Source organism: Oreochromis aureus, linkage group 6 (assembly GCF_013358895.1).
Source record: "Oreochromis aureus strain Israel breed Guangdong linkage group 6, ZZ_aureus, whole genome shotgun sequence".
Lineage (NCBI taxonomy): Eukaryota > Metazoa > Chordata > Actinopteri > Cichliformes > Cichlidae > Oreochromis > Oreochromis aureus.
Genome location: NC_052947.1, coordinates 25523728 through 25542192, shown reverse-complemented (window position 1 = coordinate 25542192; position 18465 = coordinate 25523728). Strand labels below are relative to the sequence as shown.

At 38.7% G+C, this 18465-nt stretch overlaps 1 protein-coding gene across 6 annotated transcripts in view; it reads right to left on the bottom strand.

Moving 5' to 3' along the window:
- Window positions 1-5012: 5012 nt before the first annotated feature.
- Window positions 5013-18465, bottom strand: part of palm3 (paralemmin 3) — a 33756-nt gene continuing 20303 nt past the window's right edge. For 2 of the 6 annotated variants that reach the window (XM_031741160.2, XM_031741158.2), the window contains exons 2-8: window positions 15438-15490; window positions 14878-14958; window positions 11161-11288; window positions 10482-10554; window positions 8556-8580; window positions 7924-7974; window positions 5013-6814 (exon numbers count right to left, since the gene is read on the bottom strand). In XM_031741160.2, coding sequence (XP_031597020.1) covers window positions 5850-6814; window positions 7924-7974; window positions 8556-8580; window positions 10482-10554; window positions 11161-11288; window positions 14878-14958; window positions 15438-15482 — 1368 coding nt within the window. In that variant the 5' untranslated portion in view covers window positions 15483-15490 and the 3' untranslated portion in view covers window positions 5013-5849. Of the gene's footprint in view, window positions 6815-7923; window positions 7975-8555; window positions 8581-10481; window positions 10555-11160; window positions 11289-12937; window positions 13035-14877; window positions 14959-15437; window positions 15491-17883; window positions 17942-18465 lie in introns of those variants that run through there. The other 4 variants (XM_031741159.2, XM_031741162.2, XM_039613752.1 and 1 more) reach the window with 4 other exon arrangements.

Here is an 18465-nt window from a genome sequence, read left to right as displayed (position 1 = left end):
CTGCTCATTTAATCCCTGAGATATCTCTGTATAAAATGATGATACATGGTAAAGAAATGCTATAATAATAAATGAAAGAACTCTTAAATTGAAAGAAATAAGCGTGTAGGTCAGTAGACTTAATCTTGGTGTTGAAAGAAAGGGTTGGCTATAATAACAAATTATATGTAATTTATAGCTTGGACAAATGTATCCATGCACAGCACATCTGCACAGTGATGTTTGCACCTAGTTTAGAGAGGTACAGGATCCCCATGCAATAATTCTTTGAAATGTCTTTGTTGTCAGATGGAGCAGAGATTCTGGGAGCTCTCAGCTCAGCAGGACTTCTTTTCAGTTCGAGGACATGCTGCAGTCCTTTATCCAAAGACTCCAGCTTCAGTCTGGTCCATAAGAGGACCCTGCTGTCATCCATGGGACTATCCCAAGACCTGGGAGAAGCGCATGCAGTGAGACATGTTGAAGGGAACAACAGCTACTGCCAAAAGGTGATGACTAGTTCCCTTATTTCTTTCATAATAAAAAACTTCATGTGCATATATTTGGAAGACTGGTCCAGTGTGCACTCACTGTTTTGTATCCAAAATAAAAATCAATAAATACAATGTAAAAGTAAACTGTATGTAGTAATACATGCAAAGTTAAGTTTTGTGTCTTGGGATTTCTCAACCTGAATCTTAAATTCTGTTTCCTAGTGGTGTCTATATAACTAAATAAAAAACCATGAACAGAGAAAAAATGTAATACAGTCGTTTGTATTTCTTTTGCATGAAGCATTGATGATGTTTTGGGACAAATCCAGTATTTGAAGAAAAAAAAAAACTCTGAATGCAGACCAGGTTATGTTAAGAAGAGTATTGCAAATGACAGTTTAATCATTAAATCATTTAAAAAAAAAAAAAAAAAATTATACACGCTTTCTGTATACAGTATGTACATTTTCTGTTGTTATTTAAGGAAGCTTCTGAACGGTTAAAATATTTTCAGTTTGGCATATTTTTGCAATTAGCTGGATGTTATGTTAGAACAGTTCACAGCATGTAAAAGCTTCAAACTAAATAAGAGAAGTTTACTGAATAAGAACGTCAATATAGACGTACATATATTTCTTTAAAATCATATAAACTGCTATAAAATAGTGCTGAAGCCAGTTACCCTCTTCTGTACTGTGTACAACTATTTAGTTGGATCAGAACCCCCCAGTTATGCAACACTGGCAATAACAGAGGGCAGAGTCCACTCTACGGGTTCTGGGATTTTGAAATAGCAGAAATTTCTGTGAACTGTAGCAAAATCAGGTTCAGTTACAGAATAGGGATACACTTTTATTCTATCATCAATAAAATAATGAAAAAGTCAAGCATTGAACTAATTTTTGTCATGAATTGATGCTGATTGAAAGCTATATTTTCACATTCTTATTCTATCTATCTTAAAGATAAGCACACATTTTAAAAGGTGTGACCTATTGCTTACCAAATATGCGACATGAAGAACATGAAATATCATGAAACCATGTGTGGATAGACATTTTTATTAAACTGGATGTCATTAATCTCAAGTTTCACAATTTCCCACTGCAAAACAAAACAAAACAGACTTTATCTTTGTTTGCACACTGTGCCATGTTCTGCAGGAATGATATCCACACTGGGAATACTGAAGCAGACTGTGAATACTTCCATGTGAACCCATAATTGCTTTAGTTTGGTTTATTATGATGCTACAGTTTCCCACTTTGCTCTTCCCGAGGACAAGGAAAAAAAAGGTATCATCATAATACGCAACATAGGAATTTAATTAACAGCATATGAAAATGTACTAGCGTGCTACATTTGATGCACTAGCAATTTCAGTAGGTTAATAATATAACATTAGTACATCCAAAGATATGGAGAAATACCGTTAGCTAAAGCTACTATTTTGATGCTCTTGGTTAAACAAAATACTTTGATTAACCTCTGAGTATACTGTATATTTGTATATTTGAATACATTTTTCAGAGAGCTTCTATTAACTTCTGTGTAAAAGGGCTTATCAAGGTGATTTAAAAATGATGAAGTGGTATAGTGGGGTATATGCAGAGAAAAGACTGAGAACTTCTGAGATTAAAGTTATACATTTACAATAAAAATCATTTTACAGTCTTGGTCTAGCATGGTAATTTACAAACAAAAACACAGACATTTTTTGATATGCAGTATGTCATTTGCAAGATATGAATAAATGCACTATATAATGGATCACATAGAACTCATAGCAGCATCCAACAACAACAGGTTCAACAAGCTGTTGTTGGACCTTAAACATAAAAAAACAGATTAAAAAAAAGGAGAATTAGAACTCGTTTTTATAGCTTCCAACACATGATCATCAATTGTTATTCTTTTTGTCACACTATACGCTGACATTCAGCACATTGAAGCTAACTGCCTTCTTCGTCTCCTTCTTCTTCTTTCCCCTTGCTCCCTTTATGGGGCTTCTATTGTTCTCTCGTCGGTTTGTTGGTTGGTTGTCTCTATAGGACAAAGCTCCATTTTAGGATCCATCACAATAGGTGGAGGCATGCTGAGACACAGAACTTGAGCACTGAACTCCTCCATCTCCTTCTTCTCCAGCTGTCTCCTCCGGCTAAGCAGGTAGAACTCCACTGTGCGGTAAGTGGGGGACTTGATGTGCATGGTGAGCACCATACAGTCTGCACAGGATGTATAAAACAAAGTTCCAGTGAGGTTGACGTTTCCCGCCTTCATGGTTAAGATGTGGCCTTCCAAAGTAAAGTCAAGGAGATCATACTGGCATCTGCCAGCAACTCGTTCGGCTTCGATGTACGAGGAGTTGCGGATATCAACAACTATACTGTCTTTTCTTCTTACAATGTTCTCATGTGCCCGATCTTCCAGACTGACAGCGACTAAAGACCACCTTCCCGTCACATTTTGAATATCAAACTGTTCCAAAGGCTTGACCAACTTTTCACAGGCCAGAGGAGCTGAACGGCTCACAGACACCAAACAGAGAACTGTGAGAAGTATCGCAAACATGATGTCCGTTGCACCATGGGGTCTCACTGAAAATGTGTCTGGTAAAGAGGTTCTCCTTCTAGTTCAATTCTTTCACATTCTCAGTTTTGTAGTTCTGGAAATTCCAGGATGGGTGAAAGGATTGTGTGTTGTTTACACCATGTTTGGTAAATTCAATATTCAGTCTAATGCAATATTTGAGTAACAAATGGTCAATGACCTCAAGTTGCATGCACTCTTTATTTTATCAATTGTGATAAATCTGTTTTAAATTGAGAAGAAATGGAAAAATATTAAAACCTCACTTTTGCTTTATTTAGCAGAGACTTTTGAAAGCTTTTGGGTTTAAGTACCTTTGCCAGCGTAGCTGCTTCAAGCGTAAAATTCATCATCTGCTCTCCCCATAGAGAGAAAATCTTAAATATGAAAATCTAGTAATAATGTTAACACGATAGAGGCTGTTCCAATATATTGTGTGCAAGTTTTTTAATTGTTCAGGTTTCAGGTTATTAAAGCATAAATGAGAAGTTCTTTCTCAGATGCTCCCCTACATATTACCAAATCTAACACTGAGCTCTTGTGATTTGTGGTTTGCACCAAGTAACTGAACAACTTTGCTTTTTAAGTCATTCTTGAGTCCTCTTTACCAGAGTTGGCTATAGCCAAATAATAACACCGGTTGGGCAATATCTCGCACTGAGGAAAAAGTCTGTTTGAAAACATTGTGAGGAAAGAGCAATGGCGATGGAGGACTGACTGTTTCGCAATGCTATGCACAAAAGCAGTGACTAGCACTGTTACCTCCCAGCAGGAATTTCCTGGGTTTGAATGCAGCAGTTGGCTGGCTCATGTCTGTCTGGAGGTCATATGTTCTCCCTGTGCCTGAGTGGGCTCTCTCCAGGTACTCTGGCTTCTTTCTGAAGTCCAGACATGTGCATATTAGCTCAACCAATAATTCTAAATTGGCTGTAGGTGGGAATTCATTGTCTGTCTCTCTCTGTTAGCTCTGCAACTGACTAGCAACCTGTCCTAGGTGTGACATAGATGTCAAACTCATTTTATATCAATGGCCACATACAGCTCACACTGATCTAAAGTGGGCCGGACCAGTGAAACTTTGCCTTCTGCCAGTGTGAAGACTTTAAACTGCTCATTTAATCCCTGAGATATCTCTGTATAAAATGATGATACATGGTAAAGAAATGCTATAATAATAAATGAAAGAACTCTTAAATTGAAAGAAATAAGCGTGTAGGTCAGTAGACTTAATCTTGGTGTTGAAAGAAAGGGTTGGCTATAATAACAAATTATATGTAATTTATAGCTTGGACAAATGTATCCATGCACAGCACATCTGCACAGTGATGTTGTTTGCACCTAGTTTAGAGGGTACAGGATCCCCATGCAATAATTCTTTGAAATGTCTTTGTTGTCAGATGGAGCAGAGATTCTGGGAGCTCTCAGCTCAGCAGGACTTCTTTTCAGTTCGAGGACATGCTGCAGTCCTTTCTCCAAAGACTCCAGCTTCAGTCTGGTCCATAAGAGGACCCTGCTGTCATCCATGGGACTATCCCAAGACCTGGGAGAAGCGCATGCAGTGAGACATGTTGAAGGGAACAACAGCTACTGCCAAAAGGTGATGACTAGTTCCCTTATTTCTTTCATAATAAAAAGCTTCATGTGCATATATTTGGAAGACTGGTCCAGTGTGCACTCACTGTTTTGTGTCCAAAATAAAAATCAATAAATACAATGTAAAAGTAAACTGTATGTAGTAATACATGCAAAGTTAAGTTTTGTGTCTTGGGATTTCTCAACCTGAATCTTAAATTCTGTTTCCTAGTGGTGTCTATATAACTAGATAAAAAACCATGAACAGAGAAAAAATGTAATACAGTCGTTTTTGTATTTCTTTTGCATGAAGCATTGATGATGTTTTGGGACAAATCCAGTATTTGAAGAAAAAAAAAACTCTGAATGCAGACCAGGTTATGTTAAGAAGAGTATTGCAAATGACAGTTTAATCATTAAATCATTTCAAAAAATTATACACGCTTTCTGTATACAGTATGTACATTTGTAACAGAGTCATCTCAGGAATTCCAGGCCTTCCATGTTAAGAATTAAAAAAAAAAAAACCCATATGTATCATACTTTTAGGTAATATTTTTTTAACTATCAATGGAGCACACTGTTTATAAATGACACAATTTAACCAAATAGTCAGTTGGTTAAACCTGTTTAGGCTACTGTAGTGGGATTAAAAACATTTATTAAAAGGCCTAAAGCATTAACAGTCCAGCTTCAAGTCAGTAAAACAGAATATCTCCAGAACTTTATGAACCTTTCCATATCATTGCAATTTTCTAGTTACAACTCAGATTTTTAAAACTACAAAATGACTTCAGCAAATAATGTAAAATACATGAAATTGTTTTTTTTCTCTGAAGAGAATTATATCAAACTCAAAACAGTGTGGCCCAAAAAACTGTTTTTTTTTTCTTTTTAAAACTGTAGTTCCACTTTAAAACTAGTTCAGTCCATATGATTCCTCTCCTCATGTTGGAGCGAGCACACTTCCTGTTGCAGCATCAAAGCTTGAGACTGGGGATGAGGAAATTTCAAGAGGAATACTAGGAATGTTGGCAGTGGACAGTGGAGGAAAGGGAAGCAGCTTCCAGGCATTCTTATTAAACAAAAATGGATGGATGCACAAAACAAAGAGATGAGGGAAGTAATTGTTATGAACTGAGCAGCCAATGCACAGGCTGAAGGATACTGGCAGAGTGAAGAGGTTGAGAGCAAATGCATGTACACAGAGGGCATTTACATGACAGAGCAGCAGTCGCATTTTTTGGGCTTGGGTGACTCAGACGCCGCTCCCTGGCTAGCTGCGTTTGGGCTCTGTGCCTCTGCATTGGCTGGGCTGTCAGCGCCTGCTGGCTCTACCATAGTGCTGGGGGCTTTGGCGTTCAACAGAAGGGGTTCCTGTTCCCCAGGCCCTGCCTCTGTTCTTTGGTTTTCTTGGGCATCAGACAGAGGCACCTCCTGGAACTGATCAGTAAGACAGGTAGCCTCTTGTGCTTTTGATGCTGCCTCAGTTTCCTCTGGTACTGCTGCTGATTCTTCAGCTTGAACCTGTAGATCAGGACTAAGATTAGAAGGTTGTGCCTCAGTATAGACAGGCAACAAAGCCACCGCAGTGCTCTCTGGAGGACTGATTAGGGACTGCGACTGCACACAGGCTGGATCTTTCAAATCGTTGTCCTGGCCCTCAGTTTTTACATCTCTATCTTCATCTTCACCTGGATTTGCCTTTATGCTATCATCTATGTCTCCCAATGGCTCACTCTCTGGCTCTGTAAAAGTTTCTGTTTGTACATCCACCTCTGCAGCCTCCCCTCCCTCTTTTCTGGCTTCTCCTTCTGGATTTGGCAGAAGGATCTGGTCTGACTGCACGGATTCCTGTTGATCTGCCTGCGACACAACCTCTCCAGAAACATCATCCCCATCATCTGTGATGAAGATGCATTCTGCTCTCATCACCAGAGTCCCTTCTTCTTCCTCCTCTTCTTTAACATTGGTATTTGGAACCTGGACCGGATCTTCCTCAGAAACATCCAAATTCTTTCCCATCTCCACACTAACATCACTGGTTGGCCCATTAGTGAGTGACTGATTATTTTCATCTGAAGCACTAACTTCAGTGTTTTCCACACCATTGGTTACAATGACCCAATTTTCATCCAGTGGTGCCTCTTGGTTTTCCTCCGTATCATCTTCAGTTGTTTCTGAAGAAACCAACAAATACATATCAATAAAGGTCAACAAAATTCATTAAAAATGTTCTTCATTCATTAATATTGAACTGAACCTTTTACACTGATTATAAACTTTCATAATGGCTGGTGTAGAAGCAGCTTTTCAATACAATTAGAGGTTGCTTTTTACATCATTAGCTCAGTGCAGCCAATTCATGTACAACAATTAACCAAACGGTTTTCTATCCATGAATGATCCATTAGATGGAAAAATTATTGACCTGCTCCATGAAGTGCATACTAATGAAGAGAGGTATCCATTTGAATGAAGCAGAACATATTGACCATTTCAACATCAGATAAAAATACATTAAAAAAGAAAAATAATAATAATATAGATATATTTTTTTAGCTGATGTTGAAATGTCTCAACATCATTTAGATATGTGTATATATCTAAATAATAAAGGAAAATAAATATATGCTAAACCTTTTAGGCTCGGCCCTGAGGTAAAGAAGTATTAGCTTAATACAGAGTTGGACACACGAGAAAGTAAACTGAGGACTGGACTTAAACTAGATACAGTATGCCAACTAATGTTTTTGAAGCCATTTAAATTCTGCAGTCTGGACAAGAAAGTTCTAGGCACTGGATGATTTCAATATAAATGGATGGGTTGATTACATTTCACCAACTCTTTTGTCTACTTTAACAGCTTGAGTAGCATCCCAACGGACATGTCCACAAACCTGCTGAACTATAAAAATGCAAGTTATGCACTTAGGTTTCTATTAGCATATATTTAAATTCAAACCCTTATCCAACATGTGTAATTATTCATAACAGAACATATGATCTTCCTGTGCAGCATAGGTACGCGCGTGCCACTCTGTCCTTTATAATGCAAATTTCTATCAGTGTATACAACTCATATAGACAAGCACATCTGCAGGGAATTACGTGGTCTTTGAGGTGAGATAAACAGGGTCAGCACAAGCTGGTGATTAGATAAGAATTAACAAGAGGAAGAACAAAGAAAGGATAAGATTTTATCAGGCTCAGGATGATGATGGAGATTTTAATAAAAGCCTGGATGTTTCTGGATGATATTCTGTTGAGGTGAATGTCCTATGCCCACCTGATCCAGTTGAATTGTTTTCTCCATTCTGTGCAACATCACTGACCACTTCTAAGGACAAAATAATTAGTTATTAACAGACATGTAATGTGTAACTCGAGCATGCTGAACATGATGGAGCAATAATTAATCAGAATTTACAGTATAAGGTGTACTGCATCAGTTATTACACCTGTGCTTCGGATAAGCTGTCGTGTCCTGACTAAATAACGTTATTCTTTCTATAGGATGAAATCCATTCACAATCCACTGCAAGTAAAGAAAGAAAAGCTGGAAGAAGTCCCAGAATTAAAGAAATGAAATCTAACCAGTATGGACTGATGCAATTAAGTAAAAGCAGAATTAGTAGCGCAGCTGTTGACTGACAGTTGGTAGGTGCCAGAAAAGTGTGCACGCACACATTGAAAGGCTTTGGACAGAATACCATGTGAGTTAAGTGAAGGAGGCAGATGGATGACAGCAATGCCTAACTCTACATTTATACATACAAATTCTCTATGAATTTAAAATGTAACTATTTTTCAGGGTTAATTTACTGAATTTATCACTTTCTTTGATTAAAGAAGACAATGAAAAGCAAAGCACCAAATTTTAACATTTCTTAATTCCCAAAGAAATGTTCATCTACTTACCTTCTCCAGCATGTGACATTTTTACCTGTTGGGTAAAAAGGAACAGGGGACAAATTAAATGTATTGTACTCAAATGGTGACATTGTGAAGTGTTGACTTTCCAAAGTTTGCTCATTTCTACCCAACACTATAATCAGTTGAGACAAGTGCAGCTTAAACTGATCTAAACTGATTAAACTTTCCCCTTCAAATGGGCGAGATATGATGAGATTGAGACAGATGATCCGCTGTGGCAACCCCTAAAGGGAGCAGCCAAAAAAAGACGATGCACATTTTAAGTGTACTTAAAGTCAATGCTCTGTCATAAAATACAAACATTAAAAAAGCAACAACCACAATAGCGTGATAGAAAGAAATGAAGCTTTATTGCTGAACAGACTGTGGCTGTAGCCAGCAGCTGCCTGCTGGCGTCACCTCTGCTAATTCGAGTCACTGACTCTCTCAACCGTTATTGTGATGTTGATGCCCTTTGGGGCATTTCTAATGCAATTACCTAATTGCAGACCATCCAAGAAGCTCATTCTCCACTTTTAGTGACTGAAATTTTGGCATTTTAGCCTAAAACTTAGCTCTACAGCCTCATATCCAAACATAGTCACTTCTGATTCAAAAAATCTAAACGTGGCAGTAACTATAATGCTGAAGTTTATGCTGTTTAAAACCAGTGGGTGAAGTCACAGTGGCTGTTTTATATATGTAGATTATCTGTGGGAATTAAGTTTTTCATGTCACCATTTTGTGTGTCATGTTATTTTGGTTGGTTTTTTTTTGTAAGTCGAGTTTTTTTGAAGGTCACCACATGTTATTTTCTGTGGTGTGTGAACGTGCTTGTAGAATGATTGCAGTGTTAATGGCATTTATTCACATACTGACTAACTTATCATCTACTTGTTGCTGTGGCTTGAGCTTTCACCCCTGCTGAGGTGAGTCAGCACCACTCAGTCAGTGTAAAGCTAGCACAGCACTGCTGTGGGTTCAGATGTTTTGGGCCAACGTAATCATGCTGACGTGACACGGGTGGAGAGACTAGCTGATGATTTGCACTGAGATAATGATTTTATGTTTGCTGGATGAGTCATTAATAAGCTACGTCCCAGTCCTCCTCCTTTAGATTTAGCGCTCAACACAATTTATTTAGCCAGCTCCCCATAAACAAGCTGCTGCTGCAGCTGATGAGCAAAATTTATGTGGTTTCACTGTAACCAGTGAAAGTTGACCCCATCTAAAGTGCTTAACCACATCAAACATGCAAGAAGTGAAGAAAAAGTGTGAATTTGGTTTATCAGATGTACTGTACCTTTCACTCACTCCCAGTCTGGCCCACTAAAATCAAAGCCTTATTGCCTGAGCTTGTTTATAACATTTAATTTTCACAGAAGATAAGGTCAAGCATTCAAAGGTTCCTCTCCACAGCCAACATGGCTAATAGGCTGTACAAGCTAATAAAAGTGGAATCTTCTGTTTACGTCTCCTACTGATTTTAGTTGAGCTCCAAAAGCCAAGGTTAAGATATGCAAGTATGACAAACTTTACTAAAAGACCCTGGAGCAGACGGTAGACGAGGACAGACGACTTTTGTTCGACTATAAAGGCCTTCGGACGTGAGGTACACATACGCGGTCTTGGCTTGAGCTGAAACAATAATTCAAGAGTGGATCTAGTGTCGTATTGTTTACATAACGGGGTTGCTTGCATTTATAAAGTTCCTGCTTTTGAACAAGAGGTGCTACATCAAAGGTACATTAAGAGTGGAATGCATTATGCATGGCAAAAAGCCACAGACAGAGGTTGTGGGAAATTTTCTGCTTAATGGAAGATGATGGAGCAAGCTTGTTCAACACATATTCCAACCCCTTTTGTGTCCACATAGTGACTGGGTGGGTGGGTGAGTGTGTGAGTGTGTATGTGAGCACACAACTACCGCACCGTTTCACCGTCCTCTGTCCTTTTCTCCAGCTTTTCTTGCTCTTCTGCCAACTGCTTATTCTCTGACTGCGACCTGAGACGGACACAAACGTACAAAGAAAGAAGAAACACAATCAAACCTATGATAACAACATCCTCATACTCGGTAGGTCTAAAAGAACTTGGGTAAATATTACATTACCCTAACTGAATAATAGTAGGCATCACTACTACAAGCACTTTTCCCCCACATTTTAGTTTAAGGCCATGTACAACATGTGCTGGAAGACTTATTGGAAAGTGACAGAAAGCTGTGGACCTTTGGAATAATTAGAGTGGGATCTTTGTAATTTTCAGAGCTTTGACAACTTTGTCCACTACAGTTCAGAAAAATCTCTTCATGTGTGGCTCCTTCTCTGCGTGAGTTCAGTACTGGCAGGATTAAAATTCAGTTTTGCCAAAGAATACATTGTGTACAACAAAAGCAAAAAAAAGAGAGAAGAAAACTACTAGAAGTGAAACAGAAGAGGGTATTCTGTAATATACATGAAGTTTCAACTATGCAAATACAACTGAATTGTGACACTTCTCTCATTCTCTGCTTTGCCAACTGTCTCAGACAAACACAAAATGTCTTCCTTGTCTTCTAGCACTAACACACAGATGCACACACACAAAATCCCACAAACTGTGGATGTACTTTTCAATGTGCTCTTCTATATCCCCGGCCTGGTCGCTCCATGGAGGGGAGTGAAGGCTCTCAGTGTCCAGAGAGGTCGGGGACAAGGGAGCTCCTTCCATTAACCACTGCTCTCTCAGCGACTTCCTCTATGGGAACAAAGAAGGGGTGAAGGAGATGAAGGGGGAAAGAAACAGTGAACCAACTTTCATTAGTATTGTAGTTCATTAATGTAATTATATTATTGATGTGTTTAGAGGGTAATAATATGGAGAAATAGACTGCAAATATGATTATATCTCAGATCATTTTCAGTCATATTTTTAAGCAGCATTGCAAATCAATAGGTAAACTGGCTTATTAGCAGCACTGGAGGCCTGCCAACACTCAGTTTTTTCATGTTTTCTCCTGTATTTTACGACTTCCAGCATTATCATGCACTTTGCCAAACCATCCATGAAACACAGTCTACACCACAGACATAATAAAAGAGGGACGTGGCTCCAAGACTTATCGTTGCATAGAGGTTTATGGGAAAACAGCCCTCTGCCCCCTTGGTCTGTGACCTCAGTAAACACTTTCCTGATGACTTTACTGGACTCAAACACTGTTTCAGGTCACATTAAATAGAACATTATTCATTTTATAAATTATAGTAATTTTAAGACTCAGACAGGAGGATTATAAAGGGTACTGCTGATTAGTTAACAATATGTCACTCTCAAGTGGTTAGCCAGTAAACATGCAGCTTCATATCCATCGTGTCTAATTTCAAAATCCCACAATGAAAATGGTCAGGTTTCGTAACAGGACAAACCAGCAGCTGAAATCATGGTGACTACATCCTTTAAAAAAACAAACTGTCTATTGTCTATGCACACAATCAACACACTGTATATAATTTCAACTCTTCTGCCACCTTAAGCTACCAACACAAGACTTGACGCAAGAGGTGTGTGCACAACTACTAACTGTGTAGGAAGATCTTTTAGATGCTTAACAACTTTTACTTCAAAGGTACGGTAACAAAATGATGAAACAAATAAATGTGACTTGGGGCAAATGTTTGAATCAGTAAAGTTGAAAAGCTTTCTAATACTGTACTACTGGATTTTTAGCATGATTTTTAAAGAAAACATGGTATCCAAACAGTCAAATTATTGACAGGTTTGAAGAGCTCTGTGATATTTTTGTGCATTTGTTGACTATTTCATTTGGTAGAAACCAAGAGATTTTTTTCTTTTTTGCTATTTGTTAGCACAGGGGAACAGAGCTGTATGAATTTGTCTTCTGTCTTTTATTTTTAATTATTCTGATTTATTATGTTTTGTATACATATAGATATGAAAAAATATTCTTACTAATGTGATTATATATCAAAGCTGTTATAAAAGAGGTCTTTTGTTGATTTTGTTTATGTCTGGCGTGTTACCATTAAGGTGTATAAACATTGCGTGTGAAATATTAAATATATAAATTAAACAGAAAGTGCAGCTGATCAATCCCTTCAGCAACTAAATATCAACAGCAGTCCACATATAAGTTTAACAGCACAGTCAGAATGTTTAACAAATGAGTTAGCACACAGCTACTAGCCTACTTAGCACGAGGCTAACCTGGGCTAGTAGAAATTAACCATAAATAGATTAATAGACTAAAAGAACATTAAGAAAACAGCTTCAGAAAATGAAATATCTGCAGATAGCGGTTCAGCAAGGTTATTTAGAGTAGATAAATTATATCTGGAATGTAGTAAAAGCAATAGAGTTAAGCTAGCTTACTGTTAGGTTACTCTTACCGTGCTGTAGAGTTATGGAACCGAGCTAGCATATTGCTAGTAGTGGTTGCTACCAGCAACAAAATGTTTAACTGAAACTCAAGACCTCTGAACTAACTGCAGGTAGCAGTATAATAAAACAGGAAAACAGTGCAGTAATATTTCATTAACACTTGGGGCAATATATTTACTCTTGTGCAATTTATTTGAGTATCTAAATGCTCTACAATACCATATAATAGGATATTAATATAATAATATTTATAAACGTAGCGGTATGCTACATTAATCCTTGAAGGAAAAAAAAGAGGGCAGTGAGGGGTGGATGTAAGCCAATATGCCTACCCATATTGTATTTGCTAAACAGAGAATAGCAGATTTTACACATTATACACCTTGCCTTTAAAAAAGCTAACCAAGGAGCTCAGAGCCAGCCACAAGTCAGTAGCCTCAGTATGAGAATTTGTTTTTCATTTTAAAAAAAGTGCTGTGCTGGTTTTGTTTGCTTAGGTGGAATATGTCAGTTAATTATTTATGCCTCTGTACAGTAGCATAGCGCTTTATTTTCAGTTGTCTAAGTCAGAGAAGATCCTGTAACTTACTGCAGTTTGGGGACATTTAAAATGTAATCTTTTTTTTTCTACTAAAACTAACATTTCGATAATAAACAGATTTTGTTGATATATATACTATATATTTTGAAATCGGCAAAGTCAATATTGCCATATTATACTTAGAGAGAAAAAAAGGAAATCCCAGTTGGCCAAGAAAATTGCAATTTGTGAATCTCTGCTTAACATGCCTCCAGGCACCTGCTTGAGCAGTTAATCGAAGCATTACATCAAATAACCTTAATTTGAAAGCACATATCTGATAAAAACTGCTCAAACCTAACCTCGAAATAAAGCATGGCATATAGAAGGCATAGATTTCTATTCAGTGTCATGTCTCTCTATTAAAATGTCTGGTCAGATCAATTCCCGCTGACACCAGTTGAGCTCTTTCTCAGCGATATCTCTCACTCTGTAATACGAGGTGATGTCTGCAAGCTTCTCAGAAACCACTCTGTTTCAGATTATTGGCCCATGTGTTCAAAATTTGGCCACCGTTGGCCAGTAGTTTCCTACTCAAAAGCAAACGTCACAATCCCATCTCTGTGTTTTCTCCTGCTGCGCAGGACAAGCCTGGCTCTGTTTCCCTCCCTGTGCCTTTGGCTAGCTGGGCAGGCCCCTCTAAACTTCTCTGCAGGTCAGGAACTGCATATAAGCTGCTGCTCCCACTTATCACATCCTTGCATCTAACCAGAGGTTAGAGTCAATGTCAAAGCTAATGAATGTGCTAAAAGCTGTAACGATAATAACTCCTGCGAGACGGCAATACAATCATGTAAGATTAATCGCTGAAGCCTCTTGCAAATAGACTTTTGATCTCAAAAACGCACATTTGGAGCACTCTGCACAAATTCACAGGCACACGCAATAGTCTGTTACAGGATTTCTACTGGCACACACATGCATACCTGCATGCACACAAACGCTTTCTGCACAAATTTCACAAAATTTGAGGAATGTGCCCCAGGGCAGCATAACACAGTGGAGTAGGAAGTTGGAACACCAGTGTGGAAATGATGTGAAAACAATAGAGCAGCTCTGTAACTATGTGAGTGTGTAAACACACACATAAAAACTGATTTCAACAAAGGAAGGCTTGCCGCTAACCCTGTGAGAGAGTGGCAGGGCGAGGAAATGTGCAAGTCTGTACTTACAGCTCATCCGTGTGTCTATGTGTGAGATACTGAATGTGAAAAGGAAATAAATTTGGAGGCAATCTGCTTGTTAACAAGCTGGAATGAGCCTACGGAGGATTTTAGCTGAGTGAAATTAAGGCTGTGTCTCTCTGTGTGAGTAAGTGTGTAAATGAATGAGACAGGTTAGCTCATTCCGAATATGTGTGTGTCAGACCTTGAACTGCCGTAGTCTGAGCTTCTCATCCTCCTTCTCTCTTCTGGATCTGTCCTGCTCTTCCTGCAACCGACGCTTCTCCTGCAAAAAAGAAGAGGAGGAATGCGAAATATGGCAAGGAAAGAGAATAAATATGGACATACTTAGAGAGTTTAGAAGAACTGACGTGCAGGAAGATGATTTGGAGAAACATGCAACAAAAACTAAAAGGTATGAAGAAAGAGTAAATAACACATCAGAAATAAAGAAAGGTGAGAAGCAGCCATGAAGAAGAAGTTAATGGAGAGGAGAAGTGAAATGAGGACACCTGTCTAACCACCCATCATGTCACAGGACACTGTCACTGTGAACATTAGGTGTACTCTATTTTACATAACGCTCAAAGCAGCTGTTCCCTGGCAAACTGGTGTTGTTTTCGTGGGACCGGGGACAGACTGGCTCAGCACGCAGCACACTCATTAAAATATTTAAGAGTTAAGGACAGCTCTAAGAGCACGGTCTCTTCACCCTCTTTTTTTCTGTGTATGCAGAGAGATGTGGATATGTGTGTCTGGACTCACAGCAATGGCCTCAATGCGCTGTTTGTATTTCTCAGCCTCATCCATCTCGGCACCTGGGACAAAAACAAGACGGGATAGGATCGAAGGTTAAAAATCAGAGGTTAAACAAATATGAGGCGAGTCAGCTGGACGCATTTATGCTCAAAATGTACCTTATTCACTGAATTGAGAGAATGAGCTTCAGCACTTATTTTGGACGAATGCTCTGGATTCCTATTATGCGTTTCCTTTTGTTGAGATGTCCATTTTATGCAGTTTTTGGCGAGTTTTTTGTGTTCTTGCAAAAAATGTCTCTGGCCTGAAGCAGTATTTCATAAACTTTTTTCAAACTTTTCTCAATAATGTTCCCCCTTTGAATTGTCTTCTCTTAGGGAAGTAAGCTCTCAGCAGCTCAAAGCATTTTCTAGTAGAAAAAAAGAAGACGCCTGCATAATATGTCTGTCTCCTTAAATGTCATCGAACATAAAAAGACTTAAAATACAACTCATTAGCTGTTTAAATCCATCACTAAGTTAATGATAAACAGCATTTTGATGACTTTATTTTCGCTGTGTTGTAACATTAGAACCATAAAAACCATTTGTTTTTCTTCCCCTATCTGGTTTAGAAACTGGCTGGCTAATGACAGTTACAAAGTGCATCGGAAACAGAAATACTGAATATAAAAATGTGGTTTATCAAACATTTTTCTATCAACTTACAACATTTTTGTTCATTTTTGTTTAAAAAAGCATGCATAGCTGATAGATTTTAAATCAACAGAAAAAATCAGAAGACCCCTTGGCTCTATTTAAACTAACACTAGGGGTTCTAGTACCCCCAGTTGAGAAACACTGGTTTGAAGAGTGTATAAAGATGAGAATCAAACAACATTTCTGCATTGGTCCCCAACTCTTGGAGTGCAGTTGAGTCTTCTACATCAGAGGACACAGCAGCAGCTAATGAGCGGTAACAAAAATCAAAGGCAGGAATTTAGCCTTTGCTATTTGTGAAGTATGCAGCTGGACTAGCATTGGTATGTATCCTCATTAACAGACCCAATATGACTCACGATCATCCCCCAAAAATGTCTTTCCAGTACCCCCATTAAGCTTTTTGTTTTTGTCATGACGCAGCCTCAGGCATCTGCAAGAAGATAAGCACAGACAATATTTGTTTTCCCTTGCAGCTGACACTCTGTGGGACAATATTTGAGTTACCCCAAACTAGGAGCAGAGCCACACATAGCAACCAGCTCACGGCAACTCAGTCATTACTGACTTCCTGCCATCACAAGCCTTAACTCTCCATATTTTGCTCTCCACAGAGTGAAACTCTTAAAATAAAATTTAAAAATAAAGTTACCTTCCTAGGAGAAAAACAACACGTATTTCTGACCCGCATGTAATTCAGCACTGACTAGGTTCCATAAAAATATAGAAAACATAATTAAAACAGTTATTGGAAATTGACGTTTTTTTTCCCCACACAACGACAGCAACATTTTGCCTGTCACCGTCAATCCTGTGTGGTATGCTAGGAGTGCTGTCCTACACCAGTAAACATTTAGCCACCAGGGTAACTGAGATGTCACATTGGGACAGATCTGACTAATGCAGGGAGCCGTTTCTATACCAAATGCCACGCTGTCACAACTACTGCTGCTAATCGCCATCACAGCGCTTTGAAGCGCAAAATATGTGCTTACCAATGCACAACATGCACTCGCAAAACACTTTCCAGATGCATAACCTGTAAAACCTCATAAAGATGGTAATAAGCACACCAACAGGAAGGTTACATTTCAGAGATGATGCCAGATTTTAGACTAAAATACAACTTTATCCTGGCACATCAAATTCAATAAAATGAAAGAAGCTGCCAGAATAAGCCTTGACACATCAACTCTTGGATGCATTGCTTGTTTTTCCCCCAAATGCCCTCCCCATCCTGATGCACGCACACTGCAAACGAGGCCTCTGTTTTTTTCTTCCCAGAAGGCAACCTAGCGCTTTAGCTTATGTTGCTCCTAAAATATGGTAGATCTTTCAGGGCTTATCATAGCAAGAAACTTTCTCTTACCAACACCTGAAGGATTCCTTTTGGCACCCTCCAGGTGTGGGGAAGGTAGTGGTGGTGGAGGGGGGGACTCAAATAAAACATATGAAAATGTGCATGCACTTTGTATGGAGAGGGGAAACAGAGAAAGATTAAAAAAAAAGGAGGAAGGAGAAAAATTTTGATGAGGAGACGACCTCTAGCATGGCTCTCATTATTCTGCAGTTCTCTAAAATATGCACAAAGTAAAAGCATCAGCAGAAAGACATGTGAAAATATATACATATGCTATATATACAGAGACAACATAGAATGCAGCCTTCAAGAGCAAAAGAGCAAAAGAGGTAGAAAGCGACAAAATCTTATTGTGCCAGGGTTTTGAATGACTGAAGGTGCAGTGACAGCTTACAGTATAACCCTCCGTGGGGAGCGGCGGCTTGTGTCTCATCAGGGCTCCAGGAGAGCGCCTAGAATAGCAGCCAGAGATAAACAAGCAAACACAAACAAGAGCTTTGATGAGGAGGTATTGAGGAGCTCCCCGTAGACACACAGACTTCGATAATTAGACATGATACAAGAGGGTAGAGAAGGGAAGGCTGACAAAGTCAAAAAGTTAAGAGACTGGGAAAGTCAAGCTGGCTGAAGCAACAGAAAGATGAAAGGGGACTGAGGTGCAAATGTAGCAACTGCTTAAGGATTGTGATTTCCTTTTGTCACTGCTAAATGTGACTGACCTGTAACACAAAGAGGCAGAGAGCAAACACTGTAGGAGTCTGAGAGAAAACAAAGGATTTAGGAGAACAGATCCTGATTGTCATCAAACTCAGGTCAGTCGGTTTGCAGCTAAACCAAAGAATCAATTTGTAATCTGGAATTTTAAAGGCCTGGAAACATCCAACATCTGGAGAACTGATTTCCATGCCCTCTGGTGAGGAGCATTTCAAAACCAATCAGTCAACCTAAGTCAATTTTGTTAATACAGCTCCAAATC